Source organism: Galeopterus variegatus, unplaced genomic scaffold, assembly GCF_000696425.1.
Source record: "Galeopterus variegatus unplaced genomic scaffold, G_variegatus-3.0.2 Scaffold3321, whole genome shotgun sequence".
NCBI lineage: Eukaryota > Metazoa > Chordata > Mammalia > Dermoptera > Cynocephalidae > Galeopterus > Galeopterus variegatus.
In genome coordinates, this window is record NW_007729432.1 from 92,965 (window position 1) to 113,946 (window position 20,982).

The 20,982-nt window shown below is 36.0% G+C and overlaps 1 protein-coding gene across 1 annotated transcript in view; it reads left to right on the forward strand.

Annotated features, from left to right (window-relative positions):
• Positions 1-20,982, forward strand: part of LOC103600367 (DNA polymerase alpha catalytic subunit-like) — a gene marked incomplete at its 3' end in the record, with an annotated part of 117,389 nt that overhangs the window by 24,128 nt on the left and 72,279 nt on the right. The window contains exons 8-9 of the mRNA XM_008584631.1: positions 8,960-9,138; positions 10,837-10,968. Coding sequence (XP_008582853.1) covers positions 8,960-9,138; positions 10,837-10,968 — 311 coding nt within the window. The remainder of the gene's footprint in view (positions 1-8,959; positions 9,139-10,836; positions 10,969-20,982) is intronic.

A 20,982-nucleotide genomic window follows, 5' to 3' on the forward strand; every position in this document is an offset into this window, starting at 1 on the left:
TTCATCATGCTACACAGAATGGCGCGCAATTCAAAAACTTATGAATAATTTCTGAAATTTTCCATTTAATATTTTTAGACTGCAGTTGATCATGGGTAGCTAAAGCCATGGAATGTGAAACCGCAGATGCAGGGGTGGGGCTACTGTATTTCATACATAGCAGCACTTAGAATTATATAATATCTTTCTTCCAATGAGCAGTGATTTTTAAAATAGCTGTAAAGTACATTTCTTTATGGTCAGTGATAAAATTTCAGGCATTTGGCTATCTGGGCAGTTTTCTCAGTGGTCCTGAGAAAGTACTGATGTTTAAACAATGTGAGAATTTAGAATTTAATCTCCGAAAATAGTGCTTAAGACAAGACAGAACACACTTACCCAGTAAGTTCTTGGGTTACATTGGAAAGTAAAAATTCTCTTTTTAAGAAATGGCTCATACCACTCATGTTACAGAAGGTAGTTTTTGTCAGCCAGTAATATCTTCTAAGAAATAAGTGCAACAGTTGGCCAAGCAATGTTTGGGGATGCTTTTGACAGACTCAGGAGGATATACCCACAAAAAAGATGGTGGAGTAGAGAGAGCAAAGTACAGGTGATTGGGAATAGAATGATGTCACCAGCAGGTACCTCAGTTATTACTTTGTCAGTAAAGAATTTTGTCTTTTTCCATGATTAAGCTTTTACAAGAACGTACATACATGACCATCATTTCCAAACCTTAAATCTTTTCTATAACATAATTAATAGTAAAAATTTAAAAACTAACAGCACACCAGATGCACAGTAGGATGTTAAGGGAAGTCTTGTCAGCTGATAAGAGCTGCCTCTTACAGGATGGAGCACCATTCCAAGTGCATCATTCAATGGCACGTGCTCCCAGTCTAGTCTACTTTTGTATTCTTTGAACAATTTAATGTTGAAGACCTGCTGTGCCAGACATCATAATAGGCACTGTAACAGATACAAAGTAGAGTCAGCTGTGGATCCTTTACTCAAATTACAGCCCAGTTGTTTAGTTGATTTCACTGTTGTGGGGAAGTCTAGTGGACAACAGTGTATATCTTGAAAGAGGTAAAATAAAAAGTTATCAGAGTTCAGGACAAGCAGAGACAACTCCTAGCTGGGGCCTCCAGGTAAGAGTTTGTAAAAGTGGAGGCATTTGAGGTGAATGGGCTGTGGAGAGGCCGGTGTGGACTTGGGAATGGTTGCCTACCCACACTACTCACCACTTCTTGCAGCCTACGGTGAACTGCAGGGGCCTGGATCTCCACAGGCGTAATCCTTACTATCTCGGCCACTCCCTGCAGCACTTTAGGGAATTCACGGAGAGCCTCTTTAAGGGTATCAGTTGCACAGCCTTGCACTTCAGTCCCTATGAGGTTTGTTTCTGTCTCACTAGCCCACAACACGGAGGGCCAGCAGTGATGCAGCTCACTCAACGTAAGCAGTGAGACCTCTTGAGAACTGAGTCAAACTAGAGCATGTTGAGAATAATCACTTTGGAGTAGTAATTCTCAACTCTGGCTTTGTAACACTTGGAGTTTCCAAAGGAAAATAAGGATTTCTCAAATTATTTAAATTAATAAATTATTTTAAAAGATAATATTTAAATTAAGTATACCAAAATGACACTTATTGAGATTGTGTAGCCTATAGAAAAATGGGTAAGATATAATAAATGAAAAGGCTGAATATTGTACAGCATTGTACACCTATATAAACTATTAAATATATATGTATGCCTAAGACAGGAAAGGGTTAAGGTGGTAAATTATAAGTTCCCCCTTTGCTGACAAAACATTAGTACTATTATTAAAAATAAGACATTTTTAAAAACAAAATCAGAAGGAAAACAGTGTTGGAACAATTAGTAGGTCACTTCTAAAAAAGTGGGAAGTTAGGAACCTTAAGCCTTCCTGTTTTCTTCCTACATCTACCAACATAGCTGGAAGGGAAGAAGGCTTTGCTGTAAAAGGAGCAGTCTTTGGTCTATTATTTTTTGTGTGTGTTATTTTATTTTTCAAAATTTTTTTCAGCGTAAAGTTACCATCTTTTCCCAGGTTTTAAAATAGGAAAGAACGCACTCCTAAAGTTTTGTCCTGCCCAGAGATGCACATCTCATTAAGTTAAAATTTATATTTAGAGCTGTCATCAAGGGTGGTAAAAACAATTAAGTGAGGTCATGATAGTGCTGCCCATCAGGAATTTTTTTTTTTTTGTCAAGATTTTGGGAGTTATCTTCTGCAGGGCAAGAAAAATCTTGGGTGTTTATTTAACCCAAAGGTTTGGCTGTTAATTTTTAAAAAAATAGTCAGAAATTATCCATTTATATTATGGAGAGGTTTATTATTGGTGTCAAAGACAGTTTCAGTTGTTCGCCACTTGTACAGTTGATTGTTTACCTTTAAATTGGATCTGTAGTATTTAAAAAATGTTTTGTTATGGAAAAAGTTAAATGTTTAACTTTTGCTTAAGACAGAACACACTTAACCAGTATGTTCTTGGGTTAAATTGGGAAGTAAAAATTCTCTTTTTAAAAAAATTCTGTAACATGCCACTCATGTTACAGAAGGTAGTTTTTGTCAACAGACAGGGTCCAGTAATATCTTCTAAGAAATAAATTCTAAATTCTCACATTGTTTAAACATCAATACTTTCTCAGGACCATTGATAAAGTTAAATGATAATAGACAGAACTGTATAATAAACTCCCATGTACTCATCATCCATCTTCAGCAATCAACATCTGTAGCCAATCTTATTCTTCTTTTCCACCCCCCCTGATTATTTTGGAGTAAATCCTAGACATATCATTCTATCTGTAAGTATTTTATTTTGCATTTCTAAAAGACAAGGATTCCCCCTTTGAACATAGCACAATTATTATCATATCACACCAAATGCCCCCTGCCCCAATTTCTCCATTTCACTAAAATATCCAGTATGCGTTCATATTTCCCCGATCGTTCTATGAATGCACTTTTTATAAAAAGCTCCTTATTTGAATAGGAATACAGCAAGGGCCCATATGATAATTTATCTCTATCTTTTCTTTTTTCTTTTTTGATATTCCAAATTTATTTGTTAAAGAAACTGGGTTTTTTTTCTTGTAGAATTTCCCTTACTCTGGAGTTTGCTGATCGCATCTAAAGGTGTCCATTAACATGTTCCTCTATCCCCTGTATTTCCCGTAAATAGTTAGATCTGAAGACTTGATCATATTTAGGTTCATTTTATTTTATTTTTTATTTTGTCAGTACTACTTCCTAAGTGATGATGTGTACATCTGTGAGGAAGTATATAATGTCTGGTTGGTATTCAATGCATTTTGAAACAAACTCACAGGTACATCATAAGAAATATTTAGTTTGCACTTTTCTCCAATTTTTAAGTGTAAATTTTCTTGTAGTATAATATGCATACAAAAAGTGCACAAAACCTGACTGAACAGTTTGAATTTTCACAAGGAAAACACGCAGCAGTGTAGTCAGAAGTGAGCTGACTCACTGTCAGAATATTACTACATATACAGTATATCACTAGGTCCTCACTAGCTCCCTCATGTCTCCTGGAAACTATCCTTCATGCCGCACTCCCATCACCAGAAAATTACTTTCATGGCTTCTAACTTCATAGGTGAGTTTTTATTTTTAAACATTACATAAATTATGTCTTTATTCTTTGTATCTGGCTGCTTTCATTCAGTATTATGTTTGTGAGATTCATCTGTGTGGTTGTACTCCATTTCTGTAATTTCTGTATAGTATTTCATTGTATGAATAAAACATACTGTATGACTATATACTGTAGGTACACCTATGGGTTGTTAGTGCTGCTTTGAGAGTTCTTGCACATGTCTTTTGTTGAGCATAAGCATGTATTTATGTTGGATATGTACTTGGGAGTAGAATTGCTGGGCCTTAGGGACATGTGTGTTCAGCTTTAGTAGATAATGCCAGTTTTCCAAAGTAGTTCTACTAATTTACACCCCGTACTAGCACCAACATTTGGTATTTTCCATCTTCTTCTTTTTATGTGGTGATAATATTGTGATTTTAATTTGTATTTCTTTGGTGACAATGAAGTTGAGCACCTTTTCACATGCTTCTTGGCCATTTGAATATCTCCTTTTGTGATGTGCCTGTTTGTGCTTTTTAACTTTTCTATTGAGTTGTGTTTTTCTTACTGATTTGCAGGCATTCTTTACATATTCTAAATATGAGTCCTTTGGAAATATATATTACAATCATCTTCTATTTGGCATGCTTTTTTACAAGTATAATTTACATAATTTACCATGAGAGTATCATATAATCAGTTTATCAAGACACAGATACAAAACATTTCCATCACCCCAGAATGTTCTCATGTGCCCCTTCCCAGTCCACACACCCCTCACAAAAGCATCTGCTTATCTGATTTTACCATCATAGGTTAGTTTTGCCTATTCTCAAATTTTATGTAAGTGGTTTCCTACAGTATATACTTTTTATGTTCAACTTCTTTCACTTAGCATAATATTTTTGAGATTCATCTATCTTGTTGTGTGTGTCAGTATTCATTCCTTTTCATTGCTGAGTAGTATTCCATGGTAGATTATACCAGTTCATCTGCTCTTGACATCTCGATTATTTCCATTTTTGGGCTATTATGAATAAAGCTGCTATAAGCATTCTTATACAAATCTTTTTATGGACACAGCATTCACCCTTTAAAAATTCATTAAGTATTTTTTCTTTAGTCATACTGGATTTCAGTTTATATATTGTCCTCTAAGAAGCCCAGATATATGAAAGCCTGCGTTTATGCAAAAGATAGATGATTCACTTCCTAAAATAAATTTTTGCAAAATATTCTACAGCAGGATTCCATTAATTAGCTTCCTTAGTAGCTTAAGTGCTTCATATTACAAATAACTGCTTGGGGATACCAGTTACTCTCTTTACTCATTTGGAGTTTCATTTACATGGATTTTCCCTCTTTCCCACTTGCATGAACATATATAACTGGCTTTACTGCAGTTATTTGCAGTTGCATTAATAGAGACCATGTCTTTTGGAGGAAGGAAAATATTTGATCAAATGCATTAGCCTCTCACATAACTATATGCCTTAAGTTATGAACAGTTTACTTCTTGGGAATATGGGCAAGTTAACATTTTTAAAACAGGCATAGTTTACAATGGTTAAAAGGTGCAATGGGAGGAAAAATAATTTTGTTTTAAATGTCACATTGGGGGTGTATGTGATAAGACTGTGGTGATCTTAAGTAGAAACGGTACTGTTAAACCCATCCACCCAATACCTATGATGTTACTTTCCATAAATATTTCTTGAAACATGAGCGCTTTGATTCTGTTGCCAAAATAATGTGAGATTCTATAAATTTTCTAATTATAAATGACTGTTTTAATTTTATTCCACTGCCTCTTCTGTCCCCTCACCTTAGCACAAGTGACTCGGTCACTGCAAGTCACAGGATTGAATTAAAGCATACATCATCTCTGCTTATTGTGGGAGAAACCACGGCCGCTCTTCCCCAAGATAACTGGTTTTATAAAGCCCTAGCAGGTGGTTCCTTCCTTTATTTTGTGCCTGACCAAGTGATTCAAGTGACCTGTCAAAAGCTAGTCTAGTAGAAGTGGAAGTTCCTTTTCTCAAAGCATAAAGTTTGTTTCTTTAAGCCAGTTGTTCAGAGAAAGCTCTCAGTAGGAGAGAGGTAAGGAATTTGGAATTCAGTTTTGTGTCTCTTGCTCAAAGACTAATATGGTTACTCGTCGTATGGTGAGCATTTTAATATTAATTATACAGTGTATATGCATGTAGGACAAGTGTGATGATACAGAGTTTGCTTTAATGTCATTTCTGAGAGAAATGTTTAATTTGGGGCTGAAAGTAATTACAAATGGAGTGTAGCAGCTCCATTTTGCACATTTTAAAATTCAAAATTTCTACCTCTAGGTGGCAGCACCAGATACTTTTTTCCGGTTTCACTCTAGCTGTAATGAGTTATGGTATAAGCAGTAAAACTTTTAAGTCTGCTGAAACTTCGAAATAAGCTATTGACAATTTTGTGGGGGATTTGGAAAATTTGATTTATATGTTGAATAAGTTTGGGGCTTGTTTAAGCCTGGATTTTCACCTTTTCAAAAAAGATTCCAGCAGCAACGATCCTTTAAAAAAATTTTTTTAAACGTGGCATTATATATTTTCTTAAAAAGATTTGATTTAGCCCTCTGTCATTTGTCTGTTTAACTTATAATTGTCCTCCCAAGAAAATCACTTTTTAAAATGACATTTCGGTATTCAAGTAACCAGTACAAGGATCATTATATACCTAATATTTTAAGGTAATTACAGTGTCTTCTCACCCCCTTTAAAAAAATTTTTTTAACATTGAACTATGACCAAGAATACTAAGATTAAAGTCCCTTCCCCTGAAAAAGTTCTGCCTGGGAATAAATCTGAAGTAATTACCTAGGCTTTGTTACTGCCATGGGAAGATAAGAGTGGTTTGTGGAAATGGACATTTAGAGCAGACATTTTATAAAGCCTGATATATTTTCACAAGTTTGGGCCTGTTGCTGGACATTTCTCCATGAGTAGCAAGACGGCCTATGTCCACTTTTGGCTTACTCAGCAGGCAGGCTGCCCTGGGCCAGTGCTTGCAGCTTCATGCACTCAGCTGTGCCAGGTGAGCCGTGGCTGGTGGAGAGGGGTAGGGACCAGCTCCTATTTGTTTCTTTTCATAGCCCGGCCAATTTTGTATATGTGCAAACCAGCGTTGTTTTGTTCCTTGATTTTTGGACTATGAAAGAAGCTTGCCTTTTAGAAAAATCTTGATTATATATATTTTTCTTTTTCCTTAATTTTGGATTAGTATTGGCCTGGGAAATTGATTAATAATCACATGGTCAGAGAAAAGGTGAAGCTGCTTTCTCATAATCACAAATAAACAAGATATTATGTGAATGCAGTTGGATTCACAACTAGAGTTTAATGAAATAGCAACAGTTATCCTTCACTACAGAGAAGAAATGGCCTCATTCGGGCCGGCCCGGTGGCGCACTGCTACAGTGCGCCACTTGGGAGCACGGTGGCGCTCCTGCGGAGGGTTTGGATCCCACATACAGACCGGTTCCCGCTCACTGGCTGAGCGAGGTGCGGGCACAACACCGAGGGTTGCGATCCCGTTGCCGGTCCCGGTCCGGTACGGGCGCGACACTGAGGGTTGCGATCCGTTGCTGGACACGAAAAAAAGACAAAAAGGAAAAAAAAAAAAAGAAATGGCCTCATTCACAGGCATCATCTCTTTCACTCAATTCCTCTGCCCCTCTTTATCTCTAAATGTGTGGGTGTATATTCCCACATACTTTACTGATTTGCTGTTTCTCTTAGGGCTAAGTGACACAGGTTACAGTAATTTATGTCACTAATGAAGAACAGCTCTTCAAATTGTTCTAAATGTATATTCTTTATTTTTATTATATACTACCACTTTAGGAAGTATTTTAATTCCTACAAGTAGTAGCTATTATCTTCATGTGCAGCATGAACATGTGTTTCATATATTTTTCTAAATGCATAATCTTGACTAAATATAGTCTGGATTAAATGATGTTCATTCACTATTTTCTTTTTTTCATTCAAATGACATTTATTGAATGCTTACCACATGACAGGCACCACTGAACTCCATTTGTTGTATATTATCTGATTTAAACTTCAAAACTGTATGTCAGTGACACTACCTCCATTTCGCAGGTGAGAAAACTGAGACTCTGTGTCTTAGTGTCTTATTTTTTGTTTGGCACCTTTCCACTGTGTAAGAGCCTGCTTCAAGTATTTTGTAATTACTAGATGTCAACTTGATGACTGGCCAAATAGGATTTAGGGTTTTGTCACTGAATTCTGAATACATCTATTAGATTATTTACCTATGTAGCTGTTGATAGATTTAAAACAATTGTTAGATAATTTTGGTATTTGTGAACTTTTTGCTCAGTGACTATTTTATATTGCTTGTTTACCTTTATGCTGAAATAGATTTGATAGCTTTCTTTAGATTTCCAAAAGCCTAGAATTTTAGGTATTGTTAAGGGATGCTTTCAAGAAAATATTGTAAGATATAGTGTGGCATAATTATCTTGAAGTGTAAATTCATATAGTAAATTTTGACAGATATGCTTTGGCCAAGGGTAAATTAAATTGAGTGGCCTAAAAATGTTTGTTTCCTTAAAAGTTTGTGGAAACAAGATAGCATAAGCTATGCATCGATTGATTTCTTGTGTTTTGATTGAAATATGGAAGGTATACTTGGTTTCAGGATTGTCAGGGATGTTTTGGCCTATAGAATCTGTAGATCCATTGGTTTTGCACACATTTAAAATTTCTGAATTCTAAACACCAAGAAACCCATGTTGCGTTTTGTCTCAGATGCTGCTACTGAATTTTAACCACTGAATTAGATTGCAACCTACATGCTGTTAACTACTGAGCCAAGAAAAAATCGACCACTGCATTGAAATCAGGGTTAGCAGTTGTGTCTGCACTTGAAGGAGTTGTAATGGCAGTGAACCTGTTTTCTTTAATGGGATTTTTATTCTGTTTTCAGTTTTAATGGTAACACTTTGATTTAATGAGCGTTTCTTAATAACAGTGAATATTTGATATTCTGTCACTGTAACTTTAAGAAAATAATAAAAACATTCTATAAAGTGGTTGCTTCCAAACCCAAATGTCTGGTGGAATATTTCTGCATTGCATTGCTGCAGTGACTTATTTTATTTATAAAGTAACCTCTTGTAAAAAGAAAAGTCATTCGCCCATGCGATCTTGAGTTCAAATGGTTGTGTATGAGTGTGCATGAATTTAAAATCATTCTTTTGTGAGAATTTTCTTTTTTGTTTTTTTTTAAGATAAATACTTTTCTGAATTTGTTTTTTCTTTTACATTAATAGGACTTGACCCCACCCAATTTAGAGTTCTTCATTATCATAAAGATGAAGAGAATGATGCTCTACTTGGTGGCCCAGCACAGCTCACTGATGAAGAGAAATACAGGGACTGTGAAAGATTCAAATGCCCATGCCCTACGTGTGGAACCGAGAATATTTATGATAATGTCTTTGATGGTTCGGTTAGTTGTTTCTTTTTGTTTCCTAGTTTCATTTTTTGAGTGAACTAGTATAAATCCCCCTTCCCCGCCACTATAGGATATATAGAAAGGAAAAAAAAAAACCCATACTTTCATGTTGCTTTCCTGTGTTTAAAGAATTTTAGCATCGGATGAATTCTGCTTTCACAACTTTATTTTTGCTTGAAAACTCTTAATTGAATGTGCTTGAATATTGTTTTTGGTTTCCTAGAGTGCTTGACCTTGGTTTTTAAACAGAATCTCTTAAAAATTCTAATTTAAAAAAAATATTTTTATTATAATTCCTTAATTAGTAGCCTGTATTTCCCCACTCCCAACCCCTGTTTATTAAGACTTAGAGCAGTATTTTCCTTTATCTTATATCAAGTTAATGGGAACTAAGTGTTTTGGGAAAGTTTTTGTTTATCTTTACACATCCCACTTGCCTCCTTTTTGACAAAGGTACTCTTACTATCTTTTCTGCTGTCTTTGCATATCAGACATTTAAAAAGTCACAGGGAGACATTCCTCTCAAGAAGTACTGCCAAAAAATGTATCATTGACCTTGGATCAGAACTTGAAACTTAGCCAATTTACTTGATTCCACTGCAGTGTTATGCATGTACTAACCATTGGCAAATGGGTAGGCAGCAGAACTGTGTAAACCTTGAAACTGAAAGAAAAGACATCCTTTATCTAAATTAAAAGTAATTATTTTAAGTTAATTTGGACAAACAGCAGATGTTTTGCATTTTTTTGAATCAAAACAAAGCAGTCTTTGGAAGCAAGTGCAAGGAAGAGGCAGACACAGATCAGCAATACTTGCTAAATCCTTGAGTTTTGCTTCATTACAGCTGTAAATAAGATAGTTAATTGCATAGAGGCTTGACGACTTGCAGATGGGCTAACTGTGGAAGAGCCGATGTCAAGCTCTAAAATCTCTTCCACCTGGAATTGCTTAGCATGGCGGGTAGGGTTATGTACCAGATTGGAGCAGGAAACCAAGATATTTAAGTATCAAGAAGGAAAACAAATGCTCCAGAAACCCCAACAGTTTTTTCTATATATTTGCTTTGTCTCTGCTTAAAACACAACAAAACAAAGCGTTTTCTCCGTCTACTAATATTAATTCTTTCAAATTTCTACTCCTCCTGCCTCCCCTCTTCCAAATATATTTAATTTTTTGAAAAAAATTGGAGAAATTTTAGATTTGCTAGGCCGAAGACAAGTGATACTGCTTTCGTGGTGAAACAAGTTTTAAACTTTATTCTTAAAATTAAGTTGTCAAGATGAAAACAAACTAATGCTATAAGGGCTCTTGCTTTATCTTTGAATTTGGAATCAATAAGTACAAATTTAAAATTTTGATTAATATCTCTAAGAAAGATGTTTATTTTTAATAATGTGACTTTGCTAGTATTTTCAGAGGGAAAATTATTTTATCCATAGAGTCTGTCATGTGTTGAATATAAAATAGTGGTTTTAAGCTTTTCCTTTTGACTTTGTACTCCATTATGATGATGGCAAAAGATTGGAAGGTATGTGTGACTAAAGGTGTCTTTGGGAGAAAAGTAGTTGAGAAAATAGGTTTAAAAACTCACCAGTAAAATGAATTACGAATATTGTACACCCGGAAAGCACAAAAAACCTTTTAAACCTTGTAGTAACCTTTTGTGTACTTGTCTGTCCTTAATTATGTAGGGAACTGATATGGAGCCCAGCTTGTATCGTTGCAGTAACATTGACTGTAAGGCTTCACCTCTGACCTTTATGGTACAGCTGAGCAACAAATTGATCGTGGACATTAGACGTTGTATTAAAAAGTACTATGATGTAAGTATCAATGATGAGGTTTTTACATATACAACTTACTGAGGTTTGGTACTTGTTTTATTGGTTTTTATGAAAAGACTTTGGAGAAAATTCCTGGTGAAATGCTCTTAATACAAATATGATAAAATATGTAATTTTGGCATATTAGCCTGACAGATGATTTGATTTTTCCTTAGGCATTACATCTCTTTTGTTAATGAGCAATATTTCAAATAAAATTTCTGCTTTTAAGAAAAAATGAGAATATGATCAGGAAGTGTTTTAGTTTATTGTTACCTAAATATGACTAAATTAAATGGTCATTCAGATCTTTGGACAGAGGAAGAAAAAAATCAGTATTGCCTATCATTGGCAAGTAGAGCCATAAAATCATGTGTAGTGATTTTTTTTTTTTTTTTTTTTTAAAGATGACCGGTAAGGGGATCTCAACCCTTGGCTTGGTGTTGTCAGCACCACGCTCAGCCAGTGAGCAAACCAGCCATCCCGATATAGGATCCGAACCCGTGGCCTTGGTGTTATCAGCACCGCACTCTCCCGAGTGAGCCATGGGCCGGCCCATGTGTAGATTTTAATAAACTGCCCACTAGCTAATACTTTGTGTTTATGTGGCAGTCTAAACCACTTCATAGCCTAGTTTTCTGAGGAAATCAATATGAATATCTTTTAAATTTAAATGCATTTTATCTGGCATTTTAAAGAGAATGTCTGAGTTTTATAAATATACAGTAAAAATGCTGGAACAGTAAGTGATCTGTCTTCATTAGAAAGAAGGCTTTCATTTAAAGTTTTTGAATACATTTCATGTGAATGAGTTTTTTCCCTTCAAAAATTAAAATAAAATACAAAAAAAATCCCCCACATTTCCCATTTGATTTTTCTTAGTGTTTCATTGTCATTTGTCATCTGCACACTTTTTTTATTACTTGAAAGTTCACTGTAACTTCTTTAAAGAAGCTGCATTGACAAAGCATTTAAAAAAATTGCTTAGGTTTTATTAGGTAAGACTCCTGACTTATCAGTGTCATTCTGTACTTTCTACTTATTATATGCTAGTTAACATATAACATAGCATTTTCTCCTTTAGAATAGAACTCAATATGTGAAAAGCAAGTATTAGGTCATTAGGACAAATAGTGAAAACAGAGTTCCAGCATTGTGATTTTGGTGTAGAACAATTTGTATTTGTCAAAAAAGCAAGTAGGTTTGTCTGAAGATTTTTAAAAATAATAATTATAACTACATTTTGGGAAAATCTGAAACATTTTAGTGAATAATCCTGTGCTACACTTACTGAACAGGTGGATGGGAATAAAGGTTATCTGTGGGGTCACATTCCACAGTAGATGAAATGTTCAGTACATGAAATGTTAAGCCTTTATTTAGCAAGAAGTGCCCCAAATCAAAACTATTCAGCTCCTCATTTACAGGACTCATTGAGCAGAGTATGATTCTTGAGAAGAATTCTAAGTTTTCTCTCTGTTTAGTCTATCAAACATCTTCACCATGGAAATGTTAGTACTAGAAGAAACTATCTGTTTTGACTAAGTTGAGAATAGCAGAAAAATGATCTTCTGTATAGTTAGAAATATGCCCTAACTGGAAGATCGATTTCTGACCTAATCGTGTATTGTGTTGTGGTGGTAATGGTCATGGTTATATAAGTATTTTCAAGCTAAATAACCTACTTTTAGGGATCTAGATATTTAACACAAAATGTTAGAGCATTTGTTTTAACTGTCTTGTCCACAAGCCATCTCATTAACAGCAAGTAACAGTTTTCCTGTAGTTAACTGCCCACTTGATTGACTTTTCTAAGGGATTTCTAATCAAAATAGTCACATGTCACTCCTGAGGTTGAAGATTGATATTACTGTCCTCAAAATTAGGAACTTAGTTCTCTACTTTTTGATCTTAATCATATATGATTGGATGGGAGAGAAAGAAATCCGTTATTCATTCTTTTCGTGGCCTTATCCTGAACAAGCATTTTAAATATTTTCAAGATCAGAGCTTTTATACAAAAAGTTCATGTACCTCTAGTTTCTGTTTTATTGGCAGACCATTCTGTTTCCTCCTGACCCCAGACTTAAAAGAACTTTTGCCAATAGAGGGACATGGCATTGAGTTTCTTTTGTTACTGTGCCTCAGGTGATACTGATTACAGTTAGTTCAGTGCTATATATCATAGTGATGATAATCCATCTGGAGACTCCTATACAAATGTATGGAAGGCAAGGATATTGATAGTTAAGTACTGGAGTTAAGTGACTATTCTCTGAAGCTAATTACCGAAATGGTTTCCTCCTATTTTGCAACTTAAAAAAATACTATACATTGTGCATAAATGTTATTTGTGGACTGCGGTAAGAGTCTCCATATCTTTTTTCATTTTATTCTTAGAATCACTACAGGGGAAGTCAACCTACACTGAGAAAGGAAAGGACTTTAGGAAGATAAGTGGAATGTGGTACTTGACCAAACACTATAACTTACCAAGGAACATAGTTCTTGATCACTAAGAAATCAGGTTGTAAAGCAAAAAGGGACAAAGGTTTGGGGTAGCAAAGTATACTTCCACATCACTTTAATTTTAGGAGAATGCATCACATATTCTGTTGTCTTCTGTCATGAATGAATAAATAATATGGACTGAATAAATGTGGTATAACTAATATTTTTAAAAGTTTATGTAACCTGAGATTTAGTCTCTGTCAGATAATAATGTTTCATTATTGGCTCCTTTAATAAGAGAGGAGATGCTTTTTCCCCCCTCACATATAGCAATTAACGTATCCCTCAAATTCTCATTTCTTGGAACAGTTAAATTTTAATATACATAGAAATACAAAAAGTACCGAGTAAGGATTTTTTTTAAGTAATATACTAATTTATTTAGGAGGAAGGCAACTCTATCAATGCTTTATCTCGAGATTTGATGAAGTGTTGAAAGACTTGGAGGTAGCGCAGAAAGCCTTAATTCGAAGTTGGTTTCATGCCCTGGTCCTTGATGGTTTCTCTGTACAAAGTTAGAATTGAACTGGTATTTTTTGAAAATCATAAAAAGCCAGCTTAAAGACTGTATCTCTAAGCTTTTAGGGATGTTTTTGAAAGACTCAATTTTACAGTGAAAAATTGATATGTGTTCCCCTTCCTCTTAAGAGCGAATAGACACACAGGCAAAAAAGGGAGAGAAACACTAGCTAATCTAAATTGGGAAATGAAGAGGGCTTTTTTTAAGCATGAAAATTTCATCATCTTGTCAGCTGGCAGAATGCCTGCTGTGTGGATTCACAAAGGCTAAGAATTACACTTTCATGAAATTTTCCTCACTAACTGCCCTGGTTAATTTGAAAGATAACCCACTGTTCTAATTCATTCCTCAATTGGGCGGTGCAGGTTTTATCTTTGATCTGACAAAGCATTTGTGTTAATCGTTTTGGCCCTCCACTAGACACTCTTGGGATTGTGCTTTTACAATAAATGTGTCTGTGATAGCTCTTTAGTCTATTATACTTACAATAGATCCATAGAACTGGTAATTAATTCTCCACTGCTTTGGAAATGGGAAGAATAGGTGTAGCTCTGTCAAGTGCTGCTAGGAAGTTTGTTTAGCTGGTTCATTTTTGAAGTGTTCTCCTCAGCCATCCAAGAAGCAGCCACAGAAGAGAGTCTGAGATTGAGACGCTGGGCTACCCTGACCGACTTGCTGATAAATGGGAAATCTGACCCCTCTTGGTACCTGGGAGGGGGGTAGGGTCATTTGCTTTCATCTCAAGTACTATTAGTTATAATGTACATTAAATCCTTATTTTAATACTTAAAGAGCCATTCGTTTCTAAAGGTGGAGCCTCTGGAAGTTACAATGGTGATAGTCACCTCAAACATGTTCCTAAATTCTCATTAATGGCTTATGCAGGTTTTAAAATGTTCAAATGGGGCAAAATGTGTTCCCCACCAGACATCTAGTGTCTCTACCTACTTGTAAAGCAACATTATTTAGAGCACTTCACTATGATTTTTAATACATCGAGATAGTGCTGGGCTTAGATGGGGCTGGCCCTCCATTTGAAAGAATGAACAGATGAACAGCTAGGCAGTACCATGCATGTGATAACCCTTGATTGCTTGTTAAGGCCAGAAATTGGTGGTTTAATTCCTTAGAAATTTGCTATAGGTTTTATAATCTCAGAATACTCCTGAATTAAGCTTTTTGAAGACAGGGACTATGCTTTCTTCTGTTTCTTATCTGTGGTCTCTGCCACAACCCCTTGCTCTCAGTAGTGTGTGCATCTTAATGTCTAGTAACCAAAGGAACCAACAAATAAAGGCTATACCTTGCTATTTTTTCTTTAAATTCCTTTTTTACACTGCTATCATATTGGAGGAAGATTTATTAGCAATATACGAGATTCTCAGGTTAACACAAAACTCCACCATATTTTAAGATCACAAAAGCATTGACAAATAAAGCTCCTTGTAACTCTGTCTTCTATATTTTATATCACTGTTTACTATGGATTTCAACATATGCCTGTCCCCAACTCAGTAGCCTTAATTGGGGCAAAGAGGCATTGACCAGAAATAGTATCATGGTGATACAAAATAGCATCCTGCTTGAAGGTACTTTCATTTTACTGATAGAAGAATCTATCTCTAACTACTTAACCTGGTAAAGAAAGTGGATGCCTAGCTTTGTTACTCTTTAGAAGAAGCCACACACGAGAAAGTTGAGTGGGATGTTTTGTAGTATATGAAGCATCCATTTTAAGCTTCTATTTTTCATCTTTGTAATAATAATAAAAAATGCTTGAATGGATATGCATTTTTTGGTAAGCCAGAGATTGAATTGGAGCTGCCTTTTATCAAAAGTGCAATGAGGGCAGAGTGAAATATTGGTTAAAATATTTGCTCCACAAAAATATGCACCTATTTATTATCACAGGCAAGCACCATTGATCTCGCCCAACAGTTCTTAAAGAAGGGTGATTTTGTTAGAAATGCACAGTACTAAATTAATAATTTGATATATTAGAGATGAAGCAACCTCCCACTCCATGACCCCCTTTACCTGTGTAAATCACTAACAAGACCACTCATTTCCATGCCTTTCACTTTTCAACAGAGCAATATTGTGCAGGTGGATCTGTGAGTTTTAGAGCCATGCAATGGCATTCAGTAACTCTACTGTTCAGCTGCAAATATTCAGTGTTCAGTAACCCTCAAAATTTCTCATTTCTTGCCTGTGGTGATGTGGGCTGATAGTTTTTAGGTTATAGGTTGCAATATGCAGTAGTATTACAGGTACATTAGTTCAAAATAGTTTAAAGTCTAAGCACCCTTGAAATTATTATTTATTTCCTTGCCTCTGCATTTATATTTAGAACATTTCAAAAGAATAAATTGGGTTTCTTTTTTGTAAAGACTCTAACAGCATAATTATAAGTGGTACAAAGGGCATGCAAAGAATCCATAGATATCCATCCCACCCATTCAGCATCACATACAACCCAATCCATGCTGCTTGAAGAAGGGTAATTTCTTTGAAATCCATAGACCTCATCCTAAATCTTATTAAAACAAAACAAAAAGAACTATTGAGAATTAGTATTTCTTTTTGCATCAAACCATTTGATAGGGAAGCTAAGCATAAATGAACACCAAGGACACCAATTGCATTTTTAAAATGATATTCTAACACCAGGTTTCAGGGATGGAGGGTTGGTAGGTTTTATTAGCGAATGGCTGATTTTCTTAGACATGTAGGTCAAGCAAGCTAATTTTAAGTCAGTTATAACATTTTGCTGCTATGCCATGGAGTGTTCTCACAGAAAAACTAAGAAACAAGGGATTTGGTGATGGTTGGAGTAGAATCTCATTGTAAGTAAATTTAATATCATACAAATCTAAGTGAATAACTAGTTAAATCCAGTCCCTTAAAACATGCCAGGTGTGCATTCTGTGCAATCAGCTTATCATAGTATGGTATTAGCTGTTGTAAAGGAGTTCTAATAAGCAAATAGGATCAGATACAGCCTTATATGCCACCTGACTTTTATCCTTTATAGAATAACCAATATTTTCCTGTGCCTTCTATATTTACCAGAATGCCTCTTTAACTTTGATTTCATTTAATCATAATCTTATGGCATGGACCCTGTTTGGGGAGGCTCAGAACTAGAGCACGATCCTGAGGTACTAACGTGGAACTCACATTAAATTCTGATCTGCCCAGACCACAGAGAACAGTGTTGTATTGTGAGGACTGACCCAGAGCCACTGACAAGATCTGAGCTTGGGCCATATTCTCTCCCTTGCCCATATCATTCCCTACACATGCGTATCCACTCTCCTAAGTTTTTTGTCAGAGGTAGAGGCAGTTATAGCCACAGCCCTTGCCTTTCCTTTCCCTGTATTCTGAAAGCTTGGTACTCGATTATATCATCAGACCAGCCACTGCTGGCCTCACAATCTCTGGTTTTGTACGGAACCCCTTGGTCAGAGTCCCTGTCTGGTTTCTTACTAGCTCTGTAACTTGGGATGGTTACTGAACTTCTCCAAGCCACAGTTCCCTAGCCGATGAAATGATGGTAGTAATAGTACTTACCCATATAGTCCTCATAATGAGGGATAATGCACTTAAAGTGTTTAGAAAGTACATAGAGTTCATTTTTTTTTTGTCTTTTATCGTGACCGGCAGCGGATCGCAACCCTCAGTGTCGCGCCCGTACCGGACCGGGACCGGCAACGGGATCACAACCCTCGGTGTTGCGCCCGCACCTTGCTCAGCCAGTGAGCGGCCGGTCTGTATGTGGGATCCGAACCCTCGGCGGGAGCGCCCCCGCGCTCCCAAGTGGCGCACTGTAGCAGTGCGCCACCGGGCCGGCCCCTAGAGTTCATTATTAACGTTCATTTTTTCCGATCTGAAACATAGTGAATGAACACGAACCCCCAGAGATTCAGACGTAGGCTGGGGCCTTGCTGCCCCTGTCTCTGAGGGGCATTTCCACTGGAAAGCTTTCATCTTCTTGCTGCTCTGTCTCCCGTAGAGTCAGGATGGTGTCATGCTGTGCTATGCTTTATTTGGTCCTCCCTTCAGTTTGCCAGTATGGGAGTTTCTATTTCTATGTTGGTGAATAGGGTCTCAAAGTCAGCCTTCGGAGAGGACACTAAGCTATAACTCCTTCAAGGCCCAGAACCCAGTATTGTGCCTAACCTGGTAAGTGCTCAGTAAATTTTATTCTTTCATTTTTTTCTGTTCTCAGTAAATTTTATTGAATGAGTTCACAATATTCTGAAAGGTCGGTGCTATCGAGTGACTCTCCCAGGTCACACATACATCACAGCATCAGGATTGTGACCAGACATGGGGACTCTAGTCCAGAATTCTGCCCATAATTTCTGGGAGGACAACTGATTATGGATACCAAGTTGCTTACCACATTTACTGCAGTCACTCTTACAATAGGATGGATAAAGAGCCCTGAGCATTAGCATTACAAGCCAGGTCAGGCCACAAGGCTGACTGTGACATGATTCCAGAAGGCTGATTATAGCCACCCAGCAATGGACCAATCCAGCCATGGAAGGAAAGAGAAACACATATGTTGAACCTGGGGTTTCAGCAACTTCTGGTTCACCTTCTCCGAAGGGAAAATTAGAGGTTTTTTGAAATGCTGAGGAAATACCATAAGAGTTGTCAAGTATCTGAAAACAAGTGGATAAAAACAGAAAACTTCTTGTGCCAAAATAGTAGAATTCCTTTCTTCAGTTTGATTTCTCTAGCCTTGTTTATTTAGGAAAAACTCAACTTCACATCTAACTCCAGCTATTTAGAACTACTATTGTAGTAGAGTAAGAAACTGAACCACAACAGTTTTCATTTAACCTTTCATAAGTGAGATTTTCACAACATTGACCTTCTTGACTTCAAGGAGCAAAACAGAACTATCAGTTCTCTACTGCAGATGTCAACAAGAGTTGGGAGGAGAGCACCCCAAGCTATGGCTGTCTTTCATATTTGGTTTGCCCAGAGAGTGTACATTATGGTTCATGTGTGGAAAATTGGCCCTTTGCAGATAGTTACAGATACGAATTTCCAAATGGTCCTGTGTAGCTTAGTCTTGTTAAATGGAATAGCCATATTTCTGGTCAGAAGGGGATTAATTTCTGAGGTACCATAGGAAAATTCTCAAAGCCTAGATTTCAAAAAATACTACTGATAAAAATTAGAGTGCTAGTCTTTTCTAAATGATGGGTGTTGGGTGGTTTTGTGCTTGGCATAAATCAGGGGTAGCTCTACTATATGCTCATATGCTCATACCAACACCTATAGTTGGCCTTAGCTTGCTTTGTTTTTCTTATTTTTAAAAATTTTTATTAAATTTATTTTTTCTTAATTGACACATAATAATTGTATATATTCATGGGGTACAGTTGGTTATTTATAAAATACTGATTCACTAACTTAATGAAGATTTTCCAAATGTTGACACATTTTATTATACAGTTTTTAAAAATCACATTTGTTCATATCACCACCAGTCTCATCAGAGAAGTCTTCAAATATTGAGAAGCTTTGACCTCAAAGTGATGGATACATATTTTCCAGTGAAAACTCACTGAAAGCTGGAATTTTATCATTGGTAATAAATACTGTCAGCTGATTTTCTTTGAAGTGACAGGCTCAGTTGGTTCGTTTTTGAGAAAATATCTGCCAAATACCCAGGTCTGAATAACCATAGTTTGTTTGTCAGTTATTTGTTGGAGTAAAAATGGTGTTCTTTGAACAAAGTGGTTAGTTCAGCTTGCAACTTGGACAGTTGGCACAAGTTTTCCTAGAGACAGCTACTGTACTTTGGCACATGATGATATGAGGATACTTCATAAAGTTTGTGGAAAAATAGAATTGAAAGATAATACAAATCTTTCTATGAACTTTTTTTTTTTTTCCTCTTAGTATCCCAACCTAGAGATCCATTTAAGGTTTCAGGTTTAATAAAGTTTTAGTTTCTCATCAAGGGCATGCTTAAGTAAAACTGGCTTAGTTATTTATTGGTTACTGTGAGTGCCTGATGGTGAGGAATACAACGATGAATACTACAGTTTGGGGCCACTGCCTTGATTGATGCTAATGTGCCGGCAGTTTTCCTCGTCATTGATTTTCCACCATCAGTGCAGATGTCAACCCAGTGAAAAAGACCAATGATATCTTAGTAATATTATGAAAATAGTTTTGACTTTGTGGACCCCAGAAGCTTTACTTCCAGCTCTAGCAATTTATCCTAAAGAATTGTACCCCCAAATTGTGCAAGAATATACATTGATGAATTATGTTTGTAATAGTGAAAAATGAGTATAACTTAAATATCTAAGAATAAATGGTTGTTAAATTATAGTATATCAGTGGAAAAATATATTATGCGGTCAATTGAAACAATATTTTGTGAGAATAAAGACACTGGAAAATGTGAGAAAAATGTTAAGAGGGGAGAAAATGAGGAAACAAATTAGTATGTGAGGAATGATTCAGTTATGTGATAAAGATACTATGTGCATAAACTACTACCACAGTCAAGGGTCATACTTTCTGGCATAATCTTCCATCTGGAAACCACCATACTGAATATGTTGCCAATCCCAGAGATGTGCAGAATGAAGCTTGTAACATGTATGTTTCTTTGCTTGATGAGGAGTGGGTAGATACTTGATCTGTGAATATACAGTGAAATTCTAAATATAGTTCCCCTAAAGAACGTTGGAGAAAAATTCTAACATCTCCATTAGAGCTTCATCACAAGAGAAATTTTAGCTGTGAGAATTTGGGAAAGAAAACTAAGCCATTATCTTCAGCTCATTACTTCCTTTCAAAGGGACATGAAGATAGAACCCTAATAGCATGAGCAGCGGTTCCAGCACTCAATTGCATTCACTACTCCTGCTTTCTAAAAATTAGACCTAGGTATTAAGCCACTTTAAGGGATAACAACTTTTTTTTTTTTTTTTTTTTTTTTTTTC